The sequence below is a fragment of the Convolutriloba macropyga genome, chromosome 3 (genome assembly GCF_964194025.1).
Source record: "Convolutriloba macropyga chromosome 3, txConMacr16.3, whole genome shotgun sequence".
Classification (NCBI taxonomy): Eukaryota; Metazoa; Xenacoelomorpha; order Acoela; family Convolutidae; genus Convolutriloba; species Convolutriloba macropyga.
In genome coordinates, this window is record NC_134470.1 from 55,267,817 (window position 1) to 55,284,049 (window position 16,233).

At 33.3% G+C, this 16,233-nt stretch overlaps 1 protein-coding gene across 1 annotated transcript in view; it reads left to right on the forward strand.

Annotated features, from left to right (window-relative positions):
- LOC142336664 (transient receptor potential cation channel subfamily M member 2-like) overlaps positions 1-16,233 on the forward strand; it is a 71,454-nt gene that overhangs the window by 15,146 nt on the left and 40,075 nt on the right. The window contains exons 7-10 of the mRNA XM_075385574.1: positions 1,007-1,161; positions 4,103-4,232; positions 6,563-6,648; positions 9,374-9,490. Of these exons, the coding sequence (XP_075241689.1) occupies positions 1,007-1,161; positions 4,103-4,232; positions 6,563-6,648; positions 9,374-9,490 (488 nt within the window). The remainder of the gene's footprint in view (positions 1-1,006; positions 1,162-4,102; positions 4,233-6,562; positions 6,649-9,373; positions 9,491-16,233) is intronic.

Here is a 16,233-nt window from a genome sequence, read left to right on the forward strand (position 1 = left end):
AAATTTTAGCAATTTTTTACCTTTTTTTCAAGTTTTTTCAGAATTTTTTTGTAGTTTTTTAGACTTTATCAGCCCCAAGAGCCAAAGAACCTCCTCTGGGGTTTGAAAATAGGTTACTGAATAATTTCTAGATTAATTGGAATGTCTTGCAGGATTTTAACGTCACGAATTTAGGCGTGTTTTTGATTTGTTTGTGATTTTTTGTTTCAATTTTTTGACATTTATAGTCATTATTCAGATTCTTTGAGCCTGAAGGGTCAGAAAACTTCCGTTACGGTTTGATAATAAGTTACTGGAAAACTTTTGTTGGCCATGGATTAATTTTCAACTTTTTAATATCACAAGTTTCGGCAATTTTTGAAAGCAAAGCTTGCAATGTTTTGACTTTTTTTAGGTTTCTCTGGCCTCAAGAGACGCGGAATTTCCTCTAGGTTTCGATAACATTTTATTCAATATTTTATAGATGTAATGGAATGTTCTTCAAGATTTTAATATCAGTAATTTATAATTTAATTTTTTTAAATATTAATCCTGTTTGTCCTTTATGCAACTTTTCGTTTGGCCGATTTTTTGTCTGACCCATTTGACTTTCGTCTTCAGAACCGGGATAAAGGGGGTAGTGCCCTGAGGTCACTAAACCGTGGCTAGCTGTTGACGAAGCGAACAACTTGCCGGTTGTTTGAGAGCAATTCGCCCGACGTTAGACGGTTATGTTTTCTGGTTTTGTCGGGTACCTTTTATGATAAAACGTTATTTTCTATGTTTTTGTATTCTCATTATCATGCTCAAAAAGAGCATCGCCCAAAATTTCAAAAAAGGATACATGAGACTCTTATAAGAGATGCAACGTTGAATGTCTATGTTTGTCTTTAACGGTCTGGGACATGGTTTCATCATATAGACTGGATATGACGAACACCTTGACCTGGGCGCACTTCATCCCTCAGACATCTGTTTCAAAATAAATATTGAGTAGGCTGGCATAAGAGCCTCGCTTTGTTTTCAGGATAAAATTGAGAAGCCATTTCAAGAAAATAGCAAGTCCTCGTCTTACAAGAGCAGTCTGAAGGGGAAAGTGGAGCCGAGATTGTACCAAGCAGATGAAGTAGCACTTCTATCACCTGAACGGAGTCTATTTATATACGCACTCCTGTTCCTCAGGTAGTTAGTTAATTATATTTTTTTAATCAGCTTTTAACTGAAGTAGGGAGAACAAAAAAAGCAAATTGCAATAGAAGTCCATTGCATGGGTTGAAAAATGAGATGGACTGCTGATATGTGATTCAATAAATTGTGGAACTGTTGATGACCATAGTTGTGATAACCAAGTTAATTGACCATCCAATTTTAACCATTAAAAATTTAATCCATCAGTTCTGATTTAGAAAAAACATCAGAGAATGTCCGGCCCCGTCCTGACTCAGAATCTGATCAGTTGTAATACAAGGCTGCACCCTGTTAATTAGCAGTCAGCATTCAAGCATGTTTTCTCATAGTTAAGCACATACTATAATTCCAGTTGTGATATTTTCATTTCAAGTCCGAAAGGCATGACCAAATTATTATACTACCAATGTTAATAGTACCAATTACATAAAGGATTAAAATCGGGGGGAAGTGATAGAGAGGTGAAGTCATACGAAGTTAAACAAATGAGGGCGAAAAGGCTGGACACCCGAAAAAGTATTCATGGCCTAGTCAATTTGATATTGAACATTTTCCTTTCATATTGGTGCTTATAAAGATGAATACGTTGAGCTTTCTTAGTTCCTTTTAGAAATGTTTGTAATATTAAAGACTCGATGAAATGACATTATCTCAATGTCTGTGTTGTGGTCGATAACACGGGTCAAAAAAATTCAATAAATTGAATTTTAAATTAAATTTGGAACTGAAAATATACAAAAATTAGCTAGTACACTCTAAAAAAGGTTCAGGTAAATTTACCTGAAAAAACACCTGAATCTACCTGAACAGTTCAGGCAGATTCATCTCACCTGAACCCTACCTGAACACATCAGAAATTTACCTGAAATTTACCTGAAAAATTCAGGTATCACTGCCTGAACTTTTACCTGAACTTACCTGAAATTTACCTGAAAAACACACCTGAACAGTTCAGGTAATTTTACCTGAATTTTACCTGAAATTTCAGGCAGTATTGATATCCACTTCATAAACGCCGAATGGCTCTTAAATTACTTGTTCGATCTAGAAGCATCAGTAGGGCTGAAGAGTGGGAAAACTCTATTTTAAACTTGACCGTAACTTTGCGAAACTTAATAAAGGGCAAGATATAGTTCCATAAATGTTTGTTTTGTCCCCTATAATTGGTAGAGAGCCCTGTTTTGGAGACATGTACCTAAAATCAACAAACAAATTTCAGTTCGAAGGACAAGGCTTTGGGGCAGTGCTTATGTTGGCGAATGGAATCAGTTACAATTAAAAGAAAAAACAATCTGAACCTGACAGACTATAAAAAATGGAAGCTAAATGAGGACCATATGCCGTTACCGCTTCTATATCAGTGTAATCCAGTTTTCCAGACATCAATTTTATGAAAGAAAAATATTTTTTGAAATAATATATAAGGAAGAGAGATTGGATTCAAGTTGATCCACTTTAAAACCGTTGCGTTTCCTGTTGTTATGATTTAAAGAGATTAAAGTCTCTTTAAACCGTTTTTCTAAAAATTCAGTAATGATATCCACTTCATAAATCCCGAATGGCTGTTTAATTACCTGTTCGATCTAGAGGCATCGGTATTGCTGAAGAATGGGAAACTTTTATTTTAAACTTAACCGTAACTTTGCGAAACTTAATAAACGGCAGAAAATAGTTCCGTAAATGTTTGTTTTGTCCCCTATAATTTGTAGAGAGCCCTGTTTCGGAGACATGTACCTAAAATTAACAATCATATTTCAGTTCGAAGGTCAAGTTTTTGAAGCAGTGCTTATGTGGGAAAATGGAATTAGTTCGAAATAAAATGAATCTTAATCCGATTTTGAAAAACTTTTATTGAAAAGGAAACTAAATGGGAACCCTATGTCGTTACCGTTACTGAATTATTAAAACCATTTCTCTTGAGATCTATTTTACGCCTGAATGACCGTTTTTGATTAAAAATATATGGGACAATGATTCGATTAAAGTTGATCCGCTTTAAAACCACTGAGTTTCCTGTTGTTATGATTTTAAATAGTTTAAAGTTTCTATAAACCGTTACTTTAGAGCTTCGCTATTGTTGTTCAGTTCAGAAACTTTTAATGGTTCCAAAAACACTTCGTTGAACTAGAAGCATCAGTAGATCTGAAGAGTGGGAAAATTTGATGCGAAATTTATCCGTAGCTTTGCAAAACTTAATAAAAGCTGGTAACTGCCTAATATATATGCTGATGTTTTTCCTAAAGTTTTTATCTGTATTGTGTTTTAGTTTACTGCTAAATTTTTGTTGTTTCACTGCTGAATGCAAAAAAAAGTTATTTTCAGGTAACCACACCTGAACTTGTTCAGGTGAAAATTTATCTGAAATACAGTTCAGGTGTATTTCAGGTGCTTTTACACCTGAACTTCACCTGAACTTCTAGTTACCTGAACTTGGTTCAGGTAAATTTACCTGAACTCTTTTTAGTCTGTATTTATAGTACTTATCTATGCAAAAATATGCAGAGAAAATTTAGATTAGCTAAAATATTTTACTTGATTGACATGTGAATAGATCTTGGTTCCGAATCCCGGAGGTGATGTTCTATTTTCATCAGCATTTCATGAGAATCATATATGGCCTAGGTACAATCGAATTCATCAGCTGGATGTCAATGGATATTAGAATCAGGTTTCTGTTGGTGGGAGTATGTACTTTTGACATATGATTGATAGGTCAATAAGGTAATGATAGCGCCAAGACTGAATTAGAATTGAGTTTAGTTTTGTGGCAATTACTTATTGACAAAGTTCGTCAATAAGATCTGGACACCATTGTCGTGGTCGATAACACGGGCCGAAAGAATTCAATAAGTCCAATTTTAATTTAAAATTCAACTTATTGAATTCTTTAACCCGTGTTATCGACCACGACAGTTTGTTACTTATGGCTTTTTAGATACGATCTGGCCCTGTTCTTCTGGGAGTTGATGCCATCCAAGATAGCAGCCAGTCTGTCTGCAACCGCTTTCTGTTCACGTATCCTCGAAACTTTCCACATCAAAACACACAGAGAAGAGGAGGAAGTGGTCAGTTTGCACAATTGAACAGACAATGCCCACTTAACCTAAAATAAACAAAGAGGCTCTTAATTGTGCATTGGCACATAATGTTCTGACCCGGGCTCATCTACATTTTTGACTTAATTGTCAACCAAATGAGGAGATAATCAAAAATAGATATTCGTGTTTAAAAAAATTGCTATGCACCCAAACTGCTAATTCAATTACATAATGCAATGCCTCCTTACAGCGCTCACGAGATCTGCCGTTGAAAAGGCTACCAAGAAAAAAAAACAAACAACAAAATAATCAAAAACAAAAATATAACGACAAAAACTCAAAATCTAAATTTAAAAGCACTTAGTAACAACGTCAAAGTGCAATCAGATAAAACCAAACTACACAATTTTTCCCAACTATAAACTTTTCTTTTTTTAATTATACAGCAGATGGGACTTTTCCTTAATAAGCCTAGGGAACAATTCGACAAAAAGAAGAAATAATGAGGCAGAATTCAAAAATCAATCAACATTTTTAAACCAAAAAACTGTAAACGTCTTAAGAATCATAAGCTTTTAACAAAATAATTTTTTTAAATTTACTAAAAGGTCATTACAAAACTGAAAGGACTTGCCTTTGGTTAGACTAAGCCAGAGAAACGGACTATAAAGATGACAAAAAACTAAAAAAAAACACAGACAGTTTGCAAAAACACAAGCTATTGAATCCATTAATATTGAAGCCACAACAACAAATACAGCAAAGGCAACGAATTCAGTAAAAAAGTGCAAGAAGAATGTTAAGAAAGAAGCCATTTAAAGCATAAGCTTTTCTCTGAAAACCGTGATTCTCCATGATTCATATAATGTCTCTTTTAAGCCAATGTGAACTATCAAAATTAGGAAATTGTGATAAGATTTCAAAAGAAACAAAAACTTTGAAAAAATGTCCAAAAGTTTATATATATATATATATATATATATATAAATATAATGTATATATATATATATATATATATACATATATTTATATATATATATATATATATATATATATATGTATATATTTATATATATGAAACCTCGTGGCATGGAAGTGCTAAAACTAATAGTTGGAAAATAAAACCACTATTTAGGTTTAGGTTTTTGTGGTTGCAGTAGAAAGGAAAGGGGTCCTCTTCTTATTAAGACTGACATAAAGTTCACAAAAATGGGTTTACGATGGGTTAACGTTACGGAGAAATTATTTTTGAAGCTTTAACAGCCATTAGCTGTCCACTCAAAGCCGTAGATGCGGTTGCCTTTACGCTCATTAGGAAACTTATTGCACTTATAGCCAACAAGTTTATGCGATAAGACTACAAAATTTAGTAAAAGCTCCAAAGGGAAGTCAAAATTTCATTTAAAATTACGAACACTAAGAGTCGAAATAAAAAAATAAGAGCGATTCCTTGAAAACTAATATTTTGTTCAATGGGAATGATTCGGTTGTTTATGAGGTTTGTCATTAACGGAGCCTCGATATGAAAGTTAATTGGCCTCTAAGCGACTTACAAAAAACAAAAAAACAAGAAAATTTTTCTAAAAAAAGAGCTCAAAAATAGACTTCGAATTTCTTTGGTAATAAACCTCCCTATGAGACCAGAACTAGCCTTTTCAATTGCCTTTTGTCTATTATGAACATCAAATTGATGCCTTTGTAGCGTGAAATGTAATTTGGAATTAAAAATTTGAGAATTGAACGAACTCATGCCAAATATCTTGTTTTCACACAAAACTTTAAACCTCGAAAACTCCTAAAAAAAGACGAAAATAAAAAAAAATCTTTTTTATTTCGATTTCTTCACTGGACGAGTTTTTAAATGTGTTTAATGATACCACTCACATTTCTCTACGATGAATATTTCGATTGGCCAAAATTGATTGAACGAAAAAACCATTCGAGTAAATAGTTCCTCCCCCCACAAGTGGGTTCGGAACAAAAACTGCTAACAGTGCTGCTATTTCTTCTTTGATTTATTTTATTTATTGCTAATTAATTGATTCCAACCCAAAAATTAATTTGTCGACTATAGAAGGAGCTTGACTGATCATTAAAAAATTATAATTATCAATTGATTCCGAAATCTAAATCCATATTTATACGAAAATTTTAGAACCGAATATTTTTAGTTCGTTTAGAACAATTTCAAATGTTTTTCAAGCCAAGAGAAATTTTTTAATGATCATTGGAATAATTCAAGTATAAAAAAAGTTTTACATATTTTATCTAAATTTGTTGCCAATAGTATTGTTATGCTGCCAAAATTCGCGCTAAATTTGAATTTGATCTTTGTATGGGACATGATTTGTGATTAGGCTCAACTGATGCGACATACATTTCAAGAGAGAGCAGTTGGTGTTCTAGGAGTGTGCCATTCAGCCGATCCCGTCCTCACAGAGAAGTTAGCCTAATTTTTCAAAATGGGGAAATATATATCCAAGGCTGGCTTTTGAAAATTTTCACTCTCTGATTGTGCATCGTTGTGAAAAAAAGAAAAATACCATTTTGAAGCCCTCAGGATCTAGTTTTGATTTATATAAAAAAATATCAAAAAGAAAAAGGGGCAACACTTTAAAATTTTTGAAGGAAGAACAGAAAAGGAAAAAACATTGCTCGGGGGGATGACAGATCGCGTAGAAATTAAACACTAAATTAAAAACAAATTCAGAAATTTGTATTAAAATTGGTTTGACTAAAAAGAGTTTTAATTGTCATGGGTAATTGTTTACAGTTTCACGCCTAAAATTGACAATTTGAACTATCTGGCCATTTTTTTAAAAAAAACGATTACTTAATTTGTTTTTTTTTCCTCAGAATTTTGTTTAATTTTTTTGATGTCTGTTTTTTGCTGATTAAGAATTTTGCTCCGCATTGAACAGATTTTTTGGAAAACAAAATTATTTAGGCAATTTAAGCCTCTCAAAATAGCAAAAAAATAACTCCCAAAATGAAAAACTAAAAGCAGACAAGTATATTTTTTTCTAATTTCTAGAGTTGTTTTTGCAAAAAATTCTTCTTGTTTCGTCAGAGCTAACCATTTTCAAATCTGCAGAGACGTAAAAAAACCGGTTTTATGATTCAACATCAAATCAAACAAATTCATTAATGGAAGAAAAAGATGGAGAACTTTTGTTATATTTTCCATTTGTAATCCTTATGTTGTCAGGGCAGATCGTCTAGTTTATTGATTACCAGGTTGAAAATCTAATACAAAAACTTATTACCTAAAATAAAATTAGAAGAAAATTACTTTTCAATTTTCTTTATTTTCCATATGCTGTTCGAATTGATAATTTTCAGACGGTTCGTGCTTCTAGAAATTCAAAACTTTTTTCAAAAGATTTTTTGCTTGTAAAACTTTTCGTATGTTCTCGTCTATTTCAGCTCACATAAAATTTTTTAATGTTTCTTTAGAAAATACACGAAGAGTGACAAATCAAAAGGTAAAATTTTCTGATAACCAGGTTTCTTTAAAGCTACTCAATAAAAACTTCTAAGGACTGCCATTAACGTTCCGTCAAATGGTAGAAACAATGAGATGCAAAGTGCAAAAACTTTCAGTCATTTATAAAAACTCAGAAAGATTATTTTAAATTTGCTTCAAATTGCGGTTTTAAATATACTAAGAGTAACATATCTGATAGGTTTTTGAAAAAAAAACGAATTGGCCCAATCTGCTCATGAAATGTATCAAAATTTCCAACGAAACTTTTGAAAAATGAATTTCGATATGTTCATTTCAAGTTTTTGTGTAAATTTTACAATTGCCCATTCAACTTCTTGAAAATTTCTACCCCTAATTTTCCAGATAAAACAAACCAGACTTAAGTGTACGATGCAAACTGTCGTACTCTATTAGATTTGTTATGCTTTTGCGTTCCAAGAGCGCTTTACTTTGCAAATTGGATTTTGCGGTTTGAAATCACAAATTGGTTTTAGCAACAAACTTGCAGCGCGAGATCAAGAAGAGAGAAAGCAATTGAATTTGAATTGGATAAATGAAAGTAATAACCGAAGTTCTTTTAAACAAAGCGTGAACCTATATGATCAGACATTTCTGATCCCGAGGCGGCAAACAAAAGGTAACATGAATAAAAAGCACCTCATGACAGGAAGTTTGAACACAGTTGAATAACAAGAAACGAAGGGCAAACTAAAATGAACTAAATAATTACTCTCTACTAAATTTTACTGCATTGAATAAATAATATGAAGATACATTCTCAGGTATCACACAAACCATGGGTAAAGATTAGTTCTCGAGAAAATTTGGAAAAATGATGTTTTTTGTGTCCGGTTTTTTATTTGTGTGTTTCTATTTGTGTGTAAGTTAGTGCGCATAGATGGGTTTTTTTTATCGAAGCCTGTGTGCGTAGTATGAGTGATATCTGTGTGCGTGAGAAAGAGAGTACAAAACTGTCCCAAATCAAACGAAAATAGAAAAAGTACATTTTGTTTGTTAAAAATTGCCGCTTTAAATCTGTCGGAACCCAAAATTATGTTTTCCAAATCTCGCTGGAACACATTCGCGAGGTTTAAAAAAATAATATTTTAATTTTGTTCATAAGACATCAAAAATGGTTGTTAATTCTTGAATCATGTCTTCTTTCTAGTTGTCATTTTTTTTTTCTTTGGCACGCTTTTACACGCGATTATTTTGATTTCTGCTGAACAAACCAGAGTGGTTTTTCAAAAATCGGGCGAATAGTTAACACTATTAGTCGAAGAATTTTTTGGATCAAATTTTAAGTTAAAAGTCAAGATTCATCGCCCAGGCTGAAGTAAAGGCGGAAAACTGTATGAGCAGACGACTTCGTATATGCTCAGATCGTCACAAAACGAATGTACTCATGTTCACATCTTCCTTACGTTCAAAATTGTTTACTTGTTTTTCATGCTCTTTACTCTTTACGCAGGCTGATCTGTTAAAATCTTGTGCGCGTAAGGACTCCTCATGCATTCAACTTTGGTCTGGACAGTTCGGTCTGGCACCTCAGGCACGATTGGCAGCTTTTATTGTTACTCATCACTAATTACACATCATAACTTAAAAAAGACTTATGATTGCAAAATGCGTGAAGTTTTATTGAAGTTTTATTGGTAATGCTGAAAATTGCTGACTTCAGGATATTGGAGTCGAGTCACAAGACGTGGGGCGTGAGGTCAGCATTTGAAATTGCCCAGATGACCTTCAACATTGAGTTCATCAGCCAGTCTGCATGTCAGTCTGTCATTCAGGACAGGTTAGATAACCTCAACTTTAGTAATTAGCTTTAAAATGTCACGGAGATAGAGCCTCAATTTTTCCTCAGTTTGGCAGAACAACCCGAAAATCGTTTTCTTCTGGGATTAAGAAAGTCTCTGAGTGTTAAGGAAGATTAGTTATTATAGAACTGTATTAATGAAGAGTTTGCAATGAAGAGTTAACAACGATGCATACAAATTTTTGCGCAAACTAAACCAAGAACAAACTTTTCCCGAGAATATGAAATATAGAGGTGAAGATATAAAGGGTTCTCAACAAATTGCGGAATGTTTTAACGAGCATTTCTCTTCAGTTTTTATCAAAGATAATTCCGACATTCTGCTGCCTGAAACAGCCCAACCAGAAACTTTTCTAGACGATATCACTTTCAAAACAAAAGATGTTCTATAATAAAAATCACAGATTAAATCTAGCGTCAATTTTTATGATCAAATAACACCATCACTCCTTAAAACCTCAGAACCGTACGCCATAAACAGTATTTTATATGAATTTAGCTGAATTATTAATTAACGCTTGCCAATTTCCCAAAGTCTGGAAAAACGAACACGTGCGTCCTCATCAAAAAAAAATAAGGAAAATGTTATCAAAACGGAAATAAACAATTACAGACCAATTTCAATACTCTCTGCACTTTCTATAGTTTTTGAAAGAACAGTTTACAAACAAATTAAGAAGACAGTTGAAAGGAAGCTTTGCAATGCGCAACATGGTTTTCGGCAAAACCATTCGACACTAACCCAATTGTTACTATATTGTGATAACTTATATCAAGCGTTAGATGAGAATTAATCCCTGATATCAGTTTATTTGGATATTGCTATAGCACTTGATACTACTAATTTTAAAATTGTTCTTCAAAAGTTCGCTCGTGTTGGGTTTGATGAAAACTTTTGAACTTTTTGCTTCATATCTGGTTAATTGACAGCAGAGAGAAAAATTGCAGACAATTACTCAATTTTCTCACAAATATCCAGCTTGGGTCCTCAGGGATCAATATTTGTTATTTTTTTATCCGTATACATAAATAACCTACCTGATCAGCTTATTAACAAAACTTTCCTTTATGCCGATGTTGCGAAATTATTTGGGCAGATTTCAGAAGATTAAGTGCTTCAGTTGATTTAAAAAAGCTATCGGATGGTCTGGCGCAGAAAAACTATATTTCAACCTTAACAAATTCAGCTTTCCCGAGTTCTCAAACAAAAATACATTCGATTCGTCAGCAAAGTTATTTGCAAAAGGCATTGCTATCAAAAACGAAAGAAAAATTAAGGACATCGGATTGTTTTTACGTCCAGCATGTCTTGAAGTTGTCAACTCAATATGACCATAGCGAAAGGATTTCAGAAACTCAAGCATTTCAGAACAGTAATGCCTCGCACCACAAAAGAAACAGTCAAATGCAAATTGGTGCAAACAATTATATTCTTTGCGGTTTTTCATGCGTCAAATATCTGGAACCCAGGACCTCAATGTTTTCAATGTTTGGAAAGACGGCAGAGATCATGTTTAAAGTAGATAACTTGCCGTTCAATGTTTGGTGACAAGGAATACGCCACAGAAAGCCTCATTCGAAACCGCCTTTTGCCATTCAGTTATTTTCTAAATCTTAACGACGTTATTCCGCTAAAAAAATTTACTTGGCTTAACTTCTGTAAATGCTTCTTGGTCATTGGCTTTTGCTTGTGCAAAGATCAGGTCTAGTGATAAGTTGTTTATGGAAGCAAGAAAAACTTTTTGGAAACGTTCTGAAGATAATTACTTTAACAGAGTAGACTGATTCAATAATTTTTTGTCTCGACTGAACAGTTTTGCTAACTATTCGTCACACAAAAATCAAGGTTTTTGGAAGGGGAGGCATTGAAAAGATTCAATTAAACAATTTACCCTTCAAGATGAAAAGTCTTCCAGAAATTTTAAATAATGAAAATTGTTTTTCCCCTAATCTGGGGACTACCAAGCTGGTTGTAACTATGTTGGTTGAATTCTTTATTATTATTATTATTATTATTATTATTATTATTATTTTTATTATTATTATTTTTATTATTATTATTATTATTATTATTATTTTTATTATTATTTTATTTTTTTAGTAACATTAATTTTAATTTTACATTTTAATTTTATTATTATTATTATTAAAAATAATTTTTTGATTATTATTTTTATTAATATTATTATTATTCTTCTTATTATTATTATTATTTTTATTAAATTAAATATTATTTTTATTATCCTTTAACCATTATTATTATTATTATTATTATTATTATTATTATTATTATTATTATTGTTATTATTATTTTTATCAATATTAATATTATCATTAGCATTTTTGTTATTATTATTATCATTGTTATTATTATTTTTTATTCTTATGACTATTATTATTACTATTTTTATTGTTATTATTATTATTATTATTCTTATTATTTTTTTAATATAATTTTTAAAAAATATTTTTATGATTATTTTTACTATTATCTTTCTTTTTATTATTATTATTATTATTATTATTATTATTATTATTATTATTATTATTATTATTATTACTATTATTATCATTATTGTGTGGTAAACGATAGCGGTCAAAAGATCAGTTGAGAAGAGTGAATTCAAACTGTTTTTCACTTTTCAGTTTGGCAAAAAGCACTTTGCTTTATTCTCGCAACGTTAGCATAAACTTATGTGACAGACAACACCTGTCCATAAGGATTCACAGTTTATGTATACAACAAAAAGATTAAGTTCATGAGTAAGTAAGTTTACTGCAACAGTGTAACAAAGTTCTAACACAACGATCCTGCATTCCATCTGGAATGATAATACTAGTAATATAGTTTAACAGTGTTTATAATATTATGTGTTATACTTGGTTTCATACATCCTCCACCACACTTCCCCTGCTATGAAATTGATAATAGTCGAATATCAATTTGATAAGTTCCTCCATATCCTCTGTATTGAGGGATGAGATGGGGCTTTGTTCCGAGGTCTTGGTTGCTGGGATAGTGTTGATGTCGTTGTCGTAATTTTTTTGTGTGTTGTCAGTTACAGTCGTGTTCGTTTGAGGTTCGTTTTCGATGTCTGAAGTTGAGTCATGTTCTGCAGTTTGATGGTGCTGATGGTCGTCCTGTTGGATTGGAGTTGATGAGTGTTGTGTTTGTGGAGTTGTGAGATTCTGCTGTGTGGTGATGTTGTCCTGTGTGATGACTTTTGGTGGGTCTGCTTTCTTTATTGTTATGATGTTTGCGTAGTCTGTGTCTGTGTCCTTTGTGGTTTGTTCCTCCCGTGCATGGTTGATCGCTTTGATTCGGTCTACCACGTTGTCGATGTTTCTTTTCGGGGATTTAGTCATGAAGTCTTTTGAGGATGATGAGGTTACTATTCGCATTGGACTTGATGTTGACGAGTCCGAAGCTAGATTTATTATCTCGATTGTTTTAGAATTGGTTAGCGATGACAGATCCATATGGATTAGTGGATGTTGCTTCTGTGCCGATTGCTGTAGTCTTTTCCGTGCGAGCGTGAGTTTAGTCTGTGCGATTGCCGCCTCTTTCGACTTTTGCTCGAATTATAAGGTCTTAATTTTTGTTGGCCGAATCGTCTTTTTGGATGGCGAGTGTGCCTTTCCTTTTCGTTCAGTTCGTAGTTTTTGGGAGTTCCGGTTTTCTTGTTGTATGGTCCTGCTTGATGCCGTAATGGCTGGTTGCTTTCCATGTAAGATGTTCCTGGCTTGTCCTCGTTGGGTCTTTCTTCGCGTGCTTCAGGTGCTCTCGCTGGGTTGCCGGGTTTATTTTGTTCCATAACGTGCTGTGTTCATGTCAGTTGTGCTTCCCTCTGGAGCTGTTTCTTTTCCTCTAAACAAAATTTACGTATTTCTTCTCTATTTCTATTGTATTCTCGCACTGTCGCAAATGCGACGAAATGCATCAGTCGTGGTTTGGGTTCTTGTGATCGTGGTGGTGGTGTAGGTTTTTGGTATGTTTCTGTTGCTATAGCTAAATCGCTTTTTCGGATTCGTGTGTTTGCTCTGTTATGTGTGTCGATTGATATTGTGGTTGGTGTGCAATCAGTTATGGTTTCATCTGGAATTATATTCCATAATGGTTTTAATGTTCCCCTTGGTTCTGGTGCTCTTCTCATTAGTGTTTTTCTGGCTACTTGTTTTCTTTTATTTATTAGTACGGAGGTCTTATCTCCGAATGTTATACTTAATTTATGGGGTGTTATCTTAATCGGTGATATTTGCTTACGTTTAGACTGTCTTTGTCTTGCTAGGGGAATTGTGTCCGGCTCCGCATCTGAATTTTCTGGCGTATTGTACTGTATGTCCAGATTTGGTTCGGAGTCCGAAAAGTTCCACATTGCTTCTTGGTCGAGCTTTGGGCGTCTGAGGATCTTCTTGTCTAAATAGAATTTCTTTATGTTATTGTAAGTGAGGTTTTTCTTGTTAAGGTGTGTGACTATATTGCTTGTTTGTGTGTTTGTTTTTCTGCCGAAGTGTGCTTCGAATGGTGTAATTTTTGTTTTTGTGTTTGGTATCAGTTTTATGTTTTCTATTATTGCAGATATTTTGCTTGCTAGTGTTTCTTTTGACCAATTGGTATCTACGTTTATTGCTGCTAGTCTTCTTTTTTATGGTTTGTATTAGTCTTTCGACCATTCCTGTACCTCTGTGATCTCCCGTTGGAGCTATTATTAGTCTTATGTTGTTATCTTTGCAAAAGATTTCAAATTTTTTTGCTTTGAATGCTTGTGCCTGGTCGCACCTTACTGATCTTGGCATTACGTGAAATTTTATATATTTTTTAGGTAGATTATGGCTGTATCTGTGTCACAATTATTATATGTTTCCGCGTTGAGGTATCTGGAATATCTGTCTATTATTACTAATATATATGTGTCTCTATTGTTGTTTGTTATTGGGCCTGCGGAATCCATTTGGATTTCTACGTTTGGTTCCGATAGCGTTGGTAGTGATGTGTGTTTGTTTTTTGGAAATTTTGGAGTGAAGGGTTTTAATTTTTTAGCTGTTTTTGTGCACTGCTTGCATCTTTGAGCTAGCGCTACTACGTCCCAATGAATTTACGGATACCAGGTTAATTGGGCTAAACAAATCAATCCAGCGTGGCCTGGGTTGGTTTTGTGTACTGAGTCGATAACTGTTTTCCGTAACTGAGTATGGATATACATTTTGCCGTCATAGAGGATACATCCATATGGGTTTACTGACAGATCTTTTTGGAGGCTGTGCCAGTATTTAGAAAAAATTTTTATTGCGTTCCAATTGTGCAGCTCTATAATACTGCGGATTTTGTTTCTGTTTGTATCGTTTTTGATTGCTTCCCCTATAAATGATTCACCGAGTACTTTATGTAAGTTTAGTAAGTAGTCTGGGGAAGTTTCAAGAGTAATTTCGTCAAAGTCTGCGAATCCCATATTTTTCCAGCAATATGTTCTACTGAAAAATTGAAGGGTAAAAGTCTATCTACCCATCTTGTTAGTCTGCTTTGATATGTTTCGTTTCCTTTATTGCCTCTTAGTGCTGATAATAGGGCTTGGTGATCCGTTTGGAGTGTGAAGCGTGACCCGTATAAGTAGTTTTTGAAGTGTTCTAGTGACCATACTACTGATAATAGCTCTAATTCATTTATGCTGTATTTTTGTTCGTTGGTGTTTAAAAATCTACTCGCGTACGGAATTTGATTGCATCCTTCATTGTATTTTTGTTCGAGGCAGGCTCCTAATCCTTCCTTACTTGCGTCGTAGCGGACCCTTGTTGTTCGGTTTGTATCGAAGTGCTTGTTTTCTATTATTTGTCGGATTGCGTTTTTTATTTGGTGGAATGACTTTGTGTGTTCTTCATTCCAATCTAGTTTGCTGTTTTTTTTATTTTTTCTTTATGTGAAATTAATGGTCGGAATGGTGCTGATATCTTTGATAGTTTGGGGATGAATTTTTGTAAGTGGTTTATGTTACCCATTAGCGATGAGGTGTTTTAGGGTTTTTGGTGGGTCCATTTTTTATGATGGCTTCGGTTTTTCGTTTCGTTAGTATTACTCCATCTGGATTTATTCTGTATCCCAACCATGTTATTTTTGTGACCGCAAATTTGCATTTATGTAGTCTTATCGCCAAGTTTTCTTTGTCTAACCGGGCGAGTACTTTATCTAATTCATTTTCATGGTTTGTAAGTGATCCCTTAGTTATTATTATTATTATATCGTCTAAAAAGCGTGTGCTGAATTGATTTTTGCTAGGATAAAGTCCATTATTTTTTGAAATGTTGCTAGCATATCTGTTAGTCCATAGAAGCCATTTTTGAATCTGTACGTTCCTCTAGCATTTCCTCCCAATATGTTGAAGTTGCAATGTTTTTGTGTTTCTTCATGTAAGGGTACTTGGCTGTATCAGTATTTTAAGTCTACTTTTGAGAAGTACATTGTTTCTGTTTTTTGTTTAAGTTCGCTGATCTTACATGCTATCGTATCCATAAGGTGGTTTATACTTTGCATCTGGTATTTGTTTTTGTGAATAGCGTCATTAGGTTTTTTTGAATCTAGTGCTATTTTTTTGGATTTGTCGTGTTTTACTGTGATTACTGCTGGTCTAATAAAATATGCGTCAGAACATCTGTTTAATTTAATTATTTGTTTATGTTCTATGAGTTTATTTAATTCTCTTTTTACTTTGTCTATTAGATGAAGTGGA